The sequence below is a fragment of the Temnothorax nylanderi genome, unplaced genomic scaffold (genome assembly GCF_030848795.1).
Source record: "Temnothorax nylanderi isolate EJ_2023f unplaced genomic scaffold, tnyl_v1.0 TNYL_tig0186_pilon, whole genome shotgun sequence".
NCBI classification, from domain to species: domain Eukaryota; kingdom Metazoa; phylum Arthropoda; class Insecta; order Hymenoptera; family Formicidae; genus Temnothorax; species Temnothorax nylanderi.
The window spans coordinates 297,276-313,056 of record NW_027249248.1 but is presented as its reverse complement, the minus strand read 5'-3'; the positions used below and the strand labels follow the sequence as shown (position 1 = coordinate 313,056).

General features: G+C 36.5%; 2 protein-coding genes across 2 annotated transcripts; one reads left to right on the top strand and one right to left on the bottom strand.

Annotated features, from left to right (window-relative positions):
* Positions 1–900: 900 nt before the first annotated feature.
* Hao (Hydroxyacid oxidase) lies at positions 901–15,286 on the top strand. Its single transcript, XM_071716464.1, has 9 exons — positions 901–1,044; positions 1,891–2,053; positions 2,329–2,480; positions 13,471–13,726; positions 13,806–13,934; positions 14,050–14,182; positions 14,354–14,470; positions 15,007–15,118; positions 15,196–15,286. The coding sequence occupies exons 2-9, from the start codon at positions 1,923–1,925 to the stop codon at positions 15,261–15,263; spliced, it is 1,098 nt and encodes a 365-aa protein (XP_071572565.1). The 5' UTR covers positions 901–1,044; positions 1,891–1,922; the 3' UTR covers positions 15,264–15,286.
* On the bottom strand, positions 2,298–9,546 carry LOC139778514 (N-acetylgalactosaminyltransferase 6). Its single transcript, XM_071716463.1, has 2 exons — positions 8,554–9,546; positions 2,298–6,229 (listed from the first exon to the last, which is right to left on the bottom strand). The coding sequence occupies exons 1-2, from the start codon at positions 8,758–8,760 to the stop codon at positions 4,601–4,603; spliced, it is 1,836 nt and encodes a 611-aa protein (XP_071572564.1). The 5' UTR covers positions 8,761–9,546; the 3' UTR covers positions 2,298–4,600.
* Positions 15,287–15,781: the final 495 nt, after the last annotated feature.

Below are 15,781 nucleotides of genomic sequence, written 5' to 3'. Positions count from 1 at the left end.
AATTTGTAACAGACACTTTGCAAAACCTGTTTTCGATAGTTCTGACTGTCTGAATAAGTTTTCGTCAGTAACACAAGTTGAAATAGAAGCCAACAATGTTTGTGATGGCTGCCACAACTAATGCTATTTTAGAATTTTAAGATTTCTAATATTCTTAAAATCTTTTAAGAAATTTTTCAAACGATTTTCCTAACAATGCCTAATATAATATCCCGTTAAATCTTTCATCTTGCAATTTGTGCTACAATTTTTTACGTGAAAAAAAGAAATTCTGAACTTTTTCCCCCCGAAACACTTGCATAGTTGTAAAAAGACTTATTTAAATGGATTTCCTTCTTCGTATACTGACCCTCTCTTATCCTATTTTATTTTATAACAATTCCAGATTTCTCCCTTCGAAAAATCATTACTTTTGGTATTAGCACGCGTCGCGCTATTTATTATTATTATCTTAACAAATACCCGTCATTCTTAATAAGCTTAATAATTCTCAATTCGTCTTGAGTTGAATTTTTCAATTTTCATCTGTAATTCGTAGCAAATACGCTTCGACTTAGCATACTATTGTATAATATATTGTTTATAGTATACTGTCACTAAAATAAAATTTAATCCGCGAAGAGTTTTTCTTCTTATCTTACTTAAAATATGTCGTGTTTCGAGGGCATGTAACATCGAATAGTTTGCATCGATTTGAATTATACGATGACATATTACATTAGATAGTAATCCACTAAGGATGAAAAATATATAATGGCACGGAAGAGCATACAATTCGTCACGAAACTGCCACGCTCCTTGGAACGGAAATGTTTATATTGACCGTTATCAAGTCATATATCCTTAGGAAGACAGTCATCATATTCATCGCATCGCCGCGGAGGCTGATGGAAACAACCCGTGTTATTAAGAGCAAACAGTTTTATCTGTTATATAACTAAATTTTTAACTTTCGTCGTGCTATCGGCGAGGATTTATCCGAGAACAGTCAGTCATTTGTTGACGATCGAGACGGGCAGAAGTGAACAACGAGCTATCCAGAAGGCAAGTCTATCTTTTCAATCTCTTTCACATGCGAATTTTCTAGAATTTTATCTATAATTTTTTTTTCAAGACGTCGACACTATCAGTATCCACTGTATATCGCATTATCAGTACAACGATAACCGTCTACGTTATCAATAGAATTATAACTACAGTCGTGCAATAAATGACGACATAACGTTTGTCAAGTTGTCCCGATTACGTAATGTTGTGACCTTCGTATTTAAAATTTACAGTTATCTGCTGTTACGTTATAAAATATCAATTTATCTACTTAATACTAATTATAAATAAGTTCTTTTCGAAACATCTCTGAGATCACTGTCTCGACATAAATTATAAGACCAGTGCATATTATACAATTTTGAATTTACTATAAGGTTTTCTTACTTTCGAGATAATATATTTATTTGTTGTTCCTCTTCGAATTATACAATTTCTCTTGTATAACATCGCTGCGTGTGCTCGCAACATTATGTTATTATTACCATCTACTATTATCGTATAAAATATCAAGTGACAGATATAAAAACATTTTTAAAACGTTATAATAATAAAAATTATAAGAACAATATCTTACAAGAGAAGATTCGGGAACAAAGCACAGGAAAATATATAATAAATTCAAGAGGAAGCCACTTGGATAGACTCGCTAATAAAAATTAAATAAAGTTTCCATGTAAAGACATGCTCTCAGAATTGGCAAAGGAAAGTTCGTAAAGTTTGATGCAACAAAATAATTTTCAATAAAATCAACAAATCAATCTTCGTGGCCTCCTCTTGTTAGATTGAGTAAAAATGTTCTTGTTTCATTTCCAAGTTACAATAACGATACTTTCATTGCAGATTGCAACAATATTAATTTTTGACACGGCAGGATGGCATACGTGTGCATCGAAGACTACGAGAAGCATGCTCTGGAACGTTTGCCTGCTTCCGTGAGGGACTACTACAAGAGCGGTGCAGGAGAAGAGTATAGCGTAAAATGGAATAGGGAGGCTTTCAAAAAGTAAATCCGTTTTTTAAATCTAAAAGTAAAGTAGAAAAGATTTTGAGAGAGGGGGAGGGAGAGTCGAGAAAAGAGTGGAAAATAAGAAAGTGTGTGTTCGATATGAAATAGTTGAGGTGAAAAGATCGTTACAATTTTTTTAGATACTCATATTGCACATATATGATTCCTCAAGTAATTTGTGTAGAAAGATGGGATATATTGTGTATATTTTTAGGTTGGCGATAAAAAATGCAACTTGTCCTAGTTCTCGATCATTTTTAATATTCTTGCAGTTACAGAATACGTCCTAGATTCTTGCGAGACGTGTCCAAAAGGGACATAAGCACGACGGTGTTGGGTCACAAAGTTTCAATGCCCTTGGGAGTCGCACCTACCGCGATGCAGCGTATGGCACATCCCGATGGAGAATGCGCCAATGCAAGGGGTGAGTAAACATTTCGCGAAATAATTCTTAGATTATACCCTCTTGCTTTGACGCTGTTCATAACTTGGTCCAATTCTTTCTTCTCTCTCAGAACAATTTCGAAACCCCTACTGTCAAGAACACTTTGGTCACATGGTGTTATCTAAATGTATTCTTTGATCAGGATCCAGCTTTGATCTGGGCACGTAGTATGGAACTTTTCGGAATGGATTCCGATCGGAAAGTTCCATAATACGTGCCCTGATCCTGCCTGATTTGATTATATCGTACGATATCTTGAACTATTGCGCTGGACGTGATTTGTCGGTTCCTTTTTCCAATACGGTCCATTCGGAAACATTAGACATCTGTAAGCGTTGATGCGGTGGGAGGACCACATTATAAGAAAATCTAACATTAGGCACTTTTTCTCGCATTTTCCGTTTTATTTTCTTGTTTTTTCTCCCCATGACACGGATATATAAAATAAAACGTTTCTTCTTTTCGATAAGAATCACTTGACCATATTTATCTAGTGTAGTAGTGAGATATTGTGTGTGTGTGTGTGTGTGTGTGTGTGACACCTGGGATTGCTGATCGATCAGAACTATAACTTTATTGTATACTGTACTTTTATCATCAGATTGGTACTTACGTTTATTGTAAAATATATATAAGGATTTTTTTAAATACAAACGTGTATTAAATCATATAAATATGCTATAAAAATATTAATAATCAAAGATTAGCCCAGACACACCAACGATCACAGACAGTTAACAATACTTCTCTAACATTCATTTATTATTGCATAATTATCAAAGATCCGCGCTCAAACATAAACTAATATGCTGACAAATATAAAGAATAAATGCTTTAAATGTATTCATTTGCTCTTACAATAATTGCTAATGAATGCTCCATTTTTTATTTTGATCCTTCGAGTATATCGTAGAATAACTTTCAATAAAGCGCAATCATGCTTTTATATACATATATTTAATTGGAATACAGAGAAGAGACAATATCGCATAGTAAACCGCATTTTTAGTTTTCCTCTACTTAATTAGAAATATATTTCAAAGAAAAATTTATATTATATTGGAAAATACTAGGAAAGATACTAGGAGTATAAAAATGTATATTTGTTATTCATTTTACAGTTTTTTGTATTGTATCATGTCTGCATATTATTAAAAAAATATATGTATTTTATATTTCAAGTTATTCTATAATTTACTCATATAATGCATTGAAAATGGAGAATGATTTATATCTTCTCTTTCTTCACTGGTTTTTTTAAATAATCTAATCTGATAAAATAGTTCATAATATTTATTTATATGAGTTAATGATAATGGAATGAATAGTTATTATTATTATTATACAAGATGTGTCACATAAATTATTAAAAGTTAATTTTTCGGGAATTATTAGAGATTGCAAAGAATCTTTTTAATGTTCATATTCAACCTTTTATGCGACATAAAAATATAAACCTTAAAAATTACGAAATTGTTATAAATTTCTAATAATTACAGAAAAAAAACATGTGTAATTGTAATACATTTGTAATACTTTATGTATGATTTATGCTATACATATAAATTATATTCATGATTTCTCGATAGAATATCTAGAACTTTGTTCCTTAAACAATTTGCTTCAATAAGAAACATTATAATATAAATAAAATTTCAGTCCTGCTTAATAAGTGGCATTTTTAAAAAGATATAATGTTTACCGTAATATTAATTTGAGCGAAAGGTGAAACTTAATGCTAAAATCGTTATCGTACCGTACTCCTACATATGGCTATATGATGTAAGGCACGATAGAGCGCTTATGCGATATGTATAGACACATCCGCCGATATGAAGACCGTTTGCTATCCAGTCTGCATACCCAAGGAACGAAAATCTCGCCTTACGCTACGTGCAAAATTACTCGGGCCGCGCGTTGATCGAGTCTTGCTCTTCGTTAATTATTATTAACACAAGTGCAGTATGTTGCTCAAATTGAAATTTGCGATGACTAGTAACCAGGAATAAAGAAATTCCTTCCTAGATTTCTATAACGAGTAGGAATTTGGCGCGAGCCTACCGTTCAAGAGACATTATGGCAGTACAAGGGAAGAGAGTTCACTTGAGCTTGGGTCCTATGTTCTCCCAATTATTAATCGCTTTCATGTTAACTTGCTCTATCCGCCATTTCTGAGTGGGTGACGATTTGTCGCATGCAGTCACGAATACTCTTTTACTGCCTGGATCGGTGTCCAGGCATCTCGACGAGTAACCATGCTGCAACCACTGTTTTTCGACGTCGTAACGCCACAACTGATTGCCTTGTTTCCCGTGGCAGGGATACAGGCTCACCGGTGCTTTCTCCTCGCCTCTGGACACGTCCAAGCAATCCGTGCGATCCTTCGGCCTGATATCCTTATGCCAGGTCAGCCGGAACTCCTGCTCACCCAACACTTTCGGATCGTCCTTCATACAGGTGTCCATCACGACAAGCTCGTCCCTCTTCCGCTTCTTCGAGTCCAAACACAGATCGGTCGCGCCCATGTTCCTGATCTCCCCGTAAGCGAAGTCGTCCGGCTCAATGGGCGGATACACCTCCACGAGGTCGAAGGCTATGTTCTCCATGAACCATTTAAACGGTTTACAGTGCAACCTCGCGCGCAACGCCTTCTGCTCCGACAAATCACCCGGATCCAACGCCCGTAAGTGCGGTCGTCTCTTGTAGATGTATTCCGCGTACTCGTCCATCCACACCTCGGCGACTCTCTTGTAGTTCTTTCCCAGGAAGTCGCCGCGGCCGGGATTGGGAAACGGCGGAAATTTACGATAGATATGACCGACCCTGGAACACGGCGCGTCATACATTTGACCGCCGCACTGCCAGATCTTGAAGGACAGCTCGTATTGCTCGCCACCCCATATATCCAAGCCTGGATCGTAGCCGCCCAATTCCCAGAAGAACTTGGCGCTGATCGCAAACAGACCGCCTGCCATTATAGGGCTCTTGAACGGCTCTGCGGGTTTCTTCAGGTCTTCCGGAAGTAACGGAAGTCGCTTGTAATACAACTCCCAGTCAAACGCCCCTCGGGCGCCTTCGTCCTGCGCCCTATACTCAAAAGTCTCGTAAGCTATCACATCGATGAACGGACAGACACAGGTTTTGTAGTCTTGCGCGATGGGCTCTAACAACGGCGGTAGCCAATTCACATTAGCCTCGCTATGCGAGTCCAGAAACACGAGAACTCTCGCTCTCGCCTTCTTCGCGCCCGCCAGTCGACCTCTGATCAATCCCGAGCGTTTTGGTAATCGTACGATCGTTACCTTCGGCAAGTGCTGGGCGACGTAATCGTCTAGCTTCTTTTTTAACTCGACTTTCGTGCTGGCATCGTCGACCAGTATAATTTCTTCTAAAAGAGAAGGCGGCGAGCGGTTAATCACACTCCAGCAGGTTCGCAGTAGCGTGCTGAAGTGCTCGTTGTGGAAGGACACTATCACAGAAACGGGATCCAGGTTCTTCGAGTATTTCTTCTTCCTGCAATCTGGATGGCGAATATCAGGCACTGAACGATTCACTGAGATCTCATCGCTGAGAGCTGCATTGAATCCATTTACTTGATACAATTTTTCCTTCCGCACATCGAGGGACGGGGAAAGAAAGGCTGGTCTTCCGTGTTCTCCTATCCCCGTTCGTTTATCTTCTTCCTCAATGCTTTTGTAGTCGTGCCAATCGATTCTGTCGTCCACGTCCTGTAAAATATGTTGAAATTAGTGATTAGAGATGAAATAAAATGGCCGTTGCCTATTTTTATAATAGATTTGTTTACAGAGATTCTTGAAGAGATAAGATAAATATTAAAAAATAAATCTTAATCCATTTTTCATATGTATTAAATAGCACTGTTATCATATCAGAAAACGATCGACGGTGATCTGTGGCGGTACACGACTGAAGAGTCGGCAAATGGCATTTTTTGCGATCGTAGAAGAAACTAATAACTTGCTTGGGCATCCAATCGCCTCGGTACATTCCTGATCGCTGGGAATGCAAGAGAGATGCAACTAAAACTCGTTTGCTAACTGTTGTGTGCATATGAGGAAAGTAGGTTTTTAAGTATGCGCATAAGATCTACTCGTAATGTCTGGTATGATACTTAATGCTTCAACTGCGGATGCCATAGAGGATCCGCGTATTTATTATAAATACGTTATCCAAGCAAGCTTTCTTTTGCCGCGCCAGCAGGAAATTGAGCTCAACGAAGTTACAACGGTTCCAATTCTCCCTCGACGGCTGGCGCGAGATTTTATCCTGTCACGAATTTTTTTTTCTTAGGGAATCGAGCTCAACGAGATTTAATACTGATTTCCATTTATACACCAGTAAGCAAAATGTTAATGATACATTGTTGAGAGAGAATTCGTGGTGTCAAATTATACTCAATTTGAGTCATTTTTAACCATTCCTATAGGTCGCCACTGCTCCTACTCAATATGTCGTTAATTTATCTAAACCAACAGAGTTAAAATAATACTATTTTGTGTTAAAGTAATAAAATTCGACACACATGGTAGTTAAAAGTAACAAAATGTTATCTAACTCAAGGTATTGACTTAAATTTCATTCTTTAATGTGTAAATAGTGTAAATAGTGTACGTTAACAGTTTGTGTATATCTAGATTTGTGCGGAATATTATGGAACATTGGCATCAACTGCGTTCGCATTAAACTCATGTTCTGTCAGCGAGCCTGCTGACATAATCTGACAGCAAAAGTTGAGCAAAATCTGTTATTTCTTGATCATTCAAGTGGAAAGTATTTTTAAATAATTATGAAATAGTAGATTTTTCTTGATTTCTGCAGTTAATCTGTCATATAATGTTCTATTAATAGATTTTAATAATAAAATATTGCATGTACAACAATAAAAAGCTACAAGAAACGTTAGATAGAATGGAAAAGAGACAAAGAAGTACATGTAAATGGTGAGGCACCAATACTGCTTATGAAATATACCGGTAATAACAGTAAGATGAGAGAGAGGGAATGGTGCATAATGAATGTGCACATTATTGTCAGACGTATACACACACGTGCACACTCCCAATTTCATTGTTTTTGTTAGCATTCTAATGAGAAAATTTGTAGTAGACACTTTGCAAAATCTGTTTTGGATATAGATTTGGCAATCTGGGTATCACTTAAATATTTATGAAATAGCTGATTTTGCAACCAATCTGCCATCATACTTGTTAGTATTCTACTGACAAAATTTTGTAACAAACACTTTGCAAAACCTGCTTGCGACAGATTGGCTATCATGGGGGGTATTTAAGTTGTTACAAAATGGTTACAAAATGACAAATTCTTCTGGGTTTCTACAATCAATCTACTATCACATTCATATTAACAAATCTTATGTTTCCATTGACATTCTACCGACAAAATTTGTAATGGACACTCTGCAAAATCTATTTCTGAAAGATTTGGCTATCTGGGTATCATTTAAGGGTTAAAATATTTAAATAATTACAAAATAATAAATTATTTAGTAACCAATTATTTTGAAACAGATTGCAGTCAATCTTTTCGTCATATTTTGTTAACAGACTTTATTATGTTTCTATCAGTGTTCTACTGACAAAACTTTGTAACAGACACCCTGCAAAATCTGTTTTCGACAGATTTGACTATCATAAGGTATCATTTAAACGATTACAAAATAGCGAATTTTTTTAAATTTTTACAATCAATCTACTATCATATTCTGGTAACAAATTTCATGTTTCTATTGACACTAAGGTAACAAAAATTTGTAATAGACACTTTGCAAAATCTATTTCTGACAGATTTGGCAATCTGAATGTTTATGAAATGCCAGAGAGAGAGAAAGAGAGTCTGCAATCAATCTACCAATATATTAACAGATTTCGTTTCTGCTGGCATTCTGCCGACAAAATTTACAGCAGATACACCTGTTTCCGACAGATTTCACTCTCGTACCCAATCGACGTGTAACGCCCATTTTACCGCGACTCCACGACGGGAGTCACGGTGCGCCTTCCCGGATTCGTACCTGACGTGAACGCTCGTCGTTCGGGTCGTTCCCTCGACCGCCGTCATCCTTCGGGTCCGCCGCCGCCGCCGCCGCCAGGGTGTCGAATGGCGCCGAGACCCGACGGCTCGGTGGCGATCGTGCGTAGCGGAACACCACAACGGTCAGGAACACGGTGAACGCCGCCAGGAGGAGAAACTTGACCAGGCTGATCACGTTGCGCCTCATCTTCGCGAGAGGACCATGTCTCGCGGGTCGCCCCGGCCTCCCTTCACGAGAACTTAACCTCACCTCTCACCTCGTCGCGCGTACGTGGCAGATGCGACAGGCCTCGTGGTGAACACAGAATACACGGACGCTCCGCGTCCGTCATCGCCGCTGCGCGGCGGCCAGGAAATCCCGAGATATATCCGTCGACGTCGACTCCCGCCCGACGCGGCGCCTAGCCTCCGCGGAACGCGATGATAATGAGCCGACGCGCGACGCGACGCAGCGAAACGTACTGTAGTACAACACACGCGACTACCGCCCGCCGCCTGTCGCGCGATGACTGATTAGGGGTGGGTGGGGGTGAGAGTGGGAGATCGCCTTCGCAAGAGAAACTTCGTTACGGAAACTCGTTTTCTATCGGTTCCGCTCGCGCGATCTCTCGTCTCGCCCGCTGGCCGCTTCCCATCTTTTTGCCGTCCCACGTGGGCCCCGTGCGAACTTAACGGTTTCTTATCGATTACCATCGATCGAAAGACCTCTGTGTCCTCCCAGGTAGCATTAATGTCTAAAAGACATCATAAAGATGTCTTTAAGATGCCAGAAATCTTAAAGATGTCTTTATGATGTCTTTTAGACATTAATTGCTACCTGGGCTTGTACGCAAATGTATTTCAAATAATTCAAATGAGAAATAAGAACAGATGAATTTTTAAGAAATGATTATACCTATACTCCGTCCAACGAGAAATCATGGTTGATCAAACATAAATAACGATAGGGCATCACAGAGTCGCGACAAGATGTTCGCGTTAAATTATTTTTATTTTTAATAGATATTGTCCAACACTATTAAAAATAAAAATAATTTAACGCGAACACCTTGTTGCGGCTCTGTGCCCTATCGTTATTTATGTTTGATCAACCATAATCATGCATGATCTCTCGTTGAACGGAGTATACATAAATATGTATATAATACATATGGAGTATTCGCTAAAGCTTTTCGACGAAATTGGGTTACACGACATTTTCCTCAAAAAGAGAGGGGGTAATGTTGGTACTAAAGAAAATCCCTAGGCGATACAATTTAATTTTTGTAGATTATTAGCACTGCGTAAGTAGTAATTGTAAAGCGCGAGTTCCACGCTTTCAACCACGGGGGGTGCGGGGGGGGCCGAAGGCCCCCCCTCGCACCGCCTCGTCTGTGTGTGTGTGTGTGTGTGTCCACGCGAAACGAGGTGTCACATGGGTTCATGACGCGCTTTACAAGCTCGTTTAAGTACATGCGTGGGCGAAGGGATTTTGCTCCCCTGCACCCCCCTTTCCATGCATGTACTTTATAATTTCGCTTTACAACTTAGCATGTACTTTAAGTTCTAAAGTGAGGTCCATGCTGCCTACCGGCGTAGGTGGGTGCGGGAGGGGGGGCCGAAGGCCCCCCCTTGCACCCCCGCCCGCGTGTGTGTGTGTGTGTGTGTGTGTGTGTGTGTGTGTGTGTGTGTGTGTGTGTGTGTGTTCTGGGAAGGAAGATTAAAAGAAGTATAAGGTACAGTTACATATTTATAAATTTATTTAATCTTTTCCAACAAGTTCAGATAACGTATTTAAGATCAATAATAAATCTAACTCGTTTATATTTTTTTTATGTTCTCCCACATTTTTTAAAATTTATTTTCTTTAATTTGTGTACGCTTACGCACCTCGTCCAGAATTGTGGATGTTGCATCAAACTTTTGATGTTTCTTTGATGCTCAGTAAGGTAAGCTGTAAACAACATTGAATTAGAAATTCGTGATGATTACATTTCATTATGATATGTGATATCATGTTAAAACTCCAATTTGAAACTTAATTTAAATCATTACGTTATAAGCACAAGATGAATACAAATAATGTATAAATATTTGTGAACCTTCATGACTTGTGTGTGTGTATGTATATGTATATATATATATATATATATATGAAATTAATATATATATACGTATATGTAATTAATATATAGATATATGTATATATAATTTTATTAATTGAAACATTCTTCTGATCATAACGTTAATGAAATCTGAACAATCGGGAATTGAGAGAAACTTTGAAAAAACATTCCACGATTGTTGAATTTTTAGGTACGTCTCAGATAAGATAAAGATATCATGTTTAACTCAATTCGAGTTTATATCATTATATTTAGAAAAATGCATACAAGAAATGCGTGCACACATGCTGTTCAGATTTCATTAACGTTATGATCAGAAGAATGTTTCAATTAATAAAATTATATATACATATATCTATATATTAATTACATATACGTATATATATATTAATTTCATATATATATATATATATATACATATACATACACACACACAAGTCATGAAGGTTCACAAATATTTATACATTATTTGTATTCATCTTGTGCTTATAACGTAATGATTTAAATTAAGTTTCAAATTGGAGTTTTAACATGATATCACATATCATAATGAAATGTAATCATCACGAATTTCTAATTCAATGTTGTTTGCAGCTTACCTTACTGAGCATCAAAGAAACATCAAAAGTTTGATGCAACATCCACAATTCTGGACGAGGTCGGTGCGTAAGCGTACATAAATTAAAGAAAATAAATTTAAAAAAATGTGGGAAAACATAGAAAAAAATATAAACGAGTTAGATTTATTATTGATCTTAAATACGTTATCTGAACTTGTTGGAAAAGATTAAATAAATTTATAAATATGTAACTGTACCTTATACTTCTTTTAATCTTCCTTCCCAGACACACACACACACACACACACACACACACACACACACACACACACACACACACACACACACACACACACACACACACGCGGGGGGGGGGGTGCAAGGGGGGGCCTTCGGCCCCCCCTCCCGCACCCACCTCCGCCGGTAGGCAGCATGGACCTCGCTTTAGAACTTAAAGTACATGCTAAGTTGTAAAGCGAAATTATAAAGTACATGCATGGAAAGGGGGGTGCAGGGGAGCAAAATCCCTTCGCCCACGCATGTACTTAAACGAGCTTGTAAAGCGCGTCATGAACCCATGTGGCACCTCGTTTCGCGTGGACACACACACACACACACACACACACACAGACGGTTTGAAAGCGTGACGAGTGGTTGAAAGCGTGGAACTCGCGCTTTACAATTACTACTTACGCAGTGCTAATAATCTACAAAAATTAAATTGTATCGCCTAGGGATTTTCTTTAGTACCAACATTACCCCCTCTCTTTTTGAGGAAAATGTCGTGTAACCCGAAATTGCGATTAATTTAACCGTTGATTAATTCAACTGGCAGAATCGCTCGAAGCAAAATTTTAATTTTTAACTCGTTTTTTATCTTTTACTTCAAGCAAAGATTAATAATTCTATCCGTTGTTAAAATAATACAGGTATTAATCGATAAATTCATCATTGATTGACTTACAATTAATTGGCGATTAATTCAATCAACAGAATTGCTTGCAAATCTTCTAACAATTCGTTGTTCTTAATCTCTGATTTTTTTCTATGTTTCGAACAACAAGAATTTAATAATTTTATTCATTCAATAATTCAATTCTATTTGTTAATAAATATTATATTATATATGGCTCGATAAATTAATTCCTAACTAAATTAATCGAGATTTAGAAATAATTCTTAGTGTGGGACCAAACAGGAAAGAGTCCAATTAATTAAGTTTATTGCGTTTGTTTAAAACAGTGTTTCGAAAAATCAAATTTTGAAAAGGATGACGTACGTCGATTAAAATTACGATCTTCTTAATTTGATTTGTTTTAACGTGTTTTAGCCTGTTTTAGTTTCTAGTTTTATTTGCGACGCCCTGCATTTTCCATCATTTAAATTCTAATTAATTTTACATTGTTGCGTTATTCCAACTAATATTATATTGGCATTAGTTTCCGAGCCTCGATTTCACCTGCAACGATTGCATCATGCAACCTGTTTGCGCAACACGCGTAACCTGTCGTTATCATATTATTCGCGTAACACCTCTGTAGCAGAGGTCTCCTGAAAGATGTAGTTATAGTGTATGGAAATAACAACTGTACACTTTCGCATCGGCATTTTATACAATCATCCTTCTCTAAAAGACAAGAAGTTTCGACATCTGTTTCGGTATAATTGTTGATTAATTCTTTTCGTCAATTTAGAATCATATACATGTAAAATTGGCGTATGATTGTCGTTAACATCCAATAACACTATTTTATTAAAACGTCCAATAACATATATCTGTATAATGTATATGTATATGTATAATAATAATGAATGTACTATTTTATTAACAAATAGAATTATTAATGTTTTGTTGTTTAAAATATATTTAAAAAATATTAGATTAAGGACAATGAATATACATATAGTTAGTGGTTTTTATTTTAAGCGATTAATTCTACCGGTAGAATTAATTGATTATAAGTTAATCGGAATTTGGTCAAGTTACACAAACACATATATGTGTATATATTTTTTATTATAGATATATATATATAAAATAATAAATAAATAAACATATATATATATATATATATATATATATATATATATAGATAATATATGTATAAAATAAAAGAATTTGAACTATAATATTATTCGTTCGAAATAATTTTGTTCAATTTGTAGCCTTTGTAGGCATATTGTCGTTCAAATTCCTTTATTACTAATTTTTGTAACTTTATTTATTTGCAGCTGCTCAAGCGGCGGGAACGATCTTCATTCTCTCGACGATAGCCACGAGCAGCATAGAGGAAGTGGCAGAAGCTGCGCCGAAGGGTATAAAGTGGTTCCAGCTCTATATTTATAATGACAGAAATGTTACCTTAAATTTGATAAAACGCGCCGAACGTGCTGGCTTCAAAGCGCTGGTTCTCACCGTCGACGCGCCGTTTTTCGGTGATAGACGCCCCGATTTGAGAAATAAATTCTCGTTGCCCAGTCACTTGAGGTACCCATTTATCGAGTTGAAATGAAATTTATAATAACATATACGGATAAATAGTATATAGCTCTCTGTTATATTATAGATTCGCAAATTTCGAAGGTGATTTATCGAGGCGAATAAATACCGCGAAGACCGGCTCTGGTCTTAATGAATATGTTAACGCACTGTTCGATGCATCTATATCCTGGGACGACGTTAAGTGGCTCAAAAGGTATCTGCATATCATTGTTTGCGAACTTTCCTTATCTTGATGTCTCGGAACATTAGATTCTTTCACCTTCGTGTATCAAGCAAATCAAGCGAGTGTCTGAATCAAATTGTTGCAGAATTACAACGCTACCGATAATTCTTAAAGGAATACTGACGGTAGAGGATGCACTTTTAGCTGTGGAAAATGGGGCTGACGGCATCATAGTATCGAATCACGGTGCGCGTCAAATAGACGGTGTTCCAGCAACGGTTGGTTGACTTCTTGCTTAAAAAATTTTTGATATTGCAAAGTATTAAACAATTATTTGGAAAAGATCATATACAGTGCGTGAATTATTGAAATAATTGTAATAAGTAAAAAGGACCATTATGATATACAATTAATTTGAAAGAAAATGAAATAATTGCATTTTTTTGCAGATCGAAGTTTTACCTGAAATAAGCAAAGCCGTGGGGGACAAAGTTGAAATATACATGGACAGTGGGGTGACGCAAGGTGTCGACGTGTTCAAAGCTTTGGCATTGGGGGCAAAAATGGTATAACTTCAAATAAATAAATAAATAAATAAACGGCATATATACATATAAATAAAAATATTCGAACAGTTTTGTTAAATTTGTAGACATATGATATGAGGTCTGACAATAAAGTTCGCGAATTTATCACAATTGCTATATAGGTACTTTATTGTTGATTGTCACTGTCATGTCCTTCAAAGTAGTCCCCTTGAGAAGTTACACACTGATGCCAGCTATAGCGCTTTGTCCATCCTTCAAAGCAGTTTTCGAACTGTTGTTGTGAAATGACCTTCAGAACTGCCGTCATGTTACAGCTGTCATTAATCAAATTAATAATATTAAAAAGTGCGTTTCTTTCAATGTTCCCTTTATCTTTAAGAATAAAAAGAATGTTACACGGGTTCAAATCCGGTTTTTTATTCCTATTGATTGTACCATGACGAGTTCGCGATCTTTATTGTCAGACCTCGTATATCAAATGATTCTTTCAGTAGGTATTACACAAATTTTTCACTTGTATGTTTTCAGATTTAATCAATTGCGTTCTTTTTCAGGTATTCTTTGGCAGACCGATGCTATGGGGCTTGGTACATGGTGGTGAGAACGGTGCTAGGGAGATTCTTGAACTCATGAGAAGAGAAATTGATTTAGCATTTGCATTAAGTGGTAAGTTAAAGCATAATTTTTTACGTCAACATACGTACTAAATATTTTTTTTAACGAAATTTTTTTGTTTCTTCTAGGTTGCGCGTCCGTGAAAGATGTTACACAGGATATGGTAGTTCATGCATCTTATTATAGTCATCTATGAAAATAAATCGATTTTATATCAGATATAGTTATACATATTTCCAGATATTAAATACACACGGAAAAAAAAGGATTTGCTACTATAGGGATAACTAACATTTTTTTGCTGCGAGAGCTATAATTTAGCAATAGTAACAAAATCTTCTTGCAATTATTACTAAGTAGCAAAAGGTTCAGCAAAACTTTTTGTTATTGCAACAAAAGGTTTTGCTATTATTGCAAAATTAATAGCTCTCGCTGTAAAAAATGTTAGTTATCCCATATTTAACTATAGATTTGCTATAGTATCAAATCCTTTTTTTCCGTGCAGATAGTACAAGATATATCCGAAGAGTATGGGCAAAAGTTCTCATTTTATTGAAGATTTTATGTTATTAAAACATGTATTATGCAATAAGAATTGTACTATAGAAAATTATTAATCACTTGCTCCATTTATATATTTTCTGTTGAGCAAACACATAATTTGCACATTTCTCTTTGTACTAATCTTCTGTATAATTTTTTAATATTAGGTTC

Bases quoted from the DNA above. Each gene is read 5' to 3' on its own strand.
- Hao (XM_071716464.1), top strand. From the start codon at position 1,923: ATGGCATACGTGTGCATCGAAGACTACGAGAAGCATGCTCTGGAACGT. The intron at 2,481-13,470 runs GTGAGTAAACAT...ATTTATTTGCAG, and splicing joins AGAATGCGCCAATGCAAGGG to CTGCTCAAGCGGCGGGAACG. The intron at 14,183-14,353 runs GTTGGTTGACTT...ATTTTTTTGCAG, and splicing joins TAGACGGTGTTCCAGCAACG to ATCGAAGTTTTACCTGAAAT.
- LOC139778514 (XM_071716463.1), bottom strand. From the start codon at position 8,760: ATGAGGCGCAACGTGATCAGCCTGGTCAAGTTTCTCCTCCTGGCGGCG. The intron at 6,230-8,553 runs GTACGAATCCGG...CATATTTTACAG, and splicing joins ACGACGAGCGTTCACGTCAG to GACGTGGACGACAGAATCGA.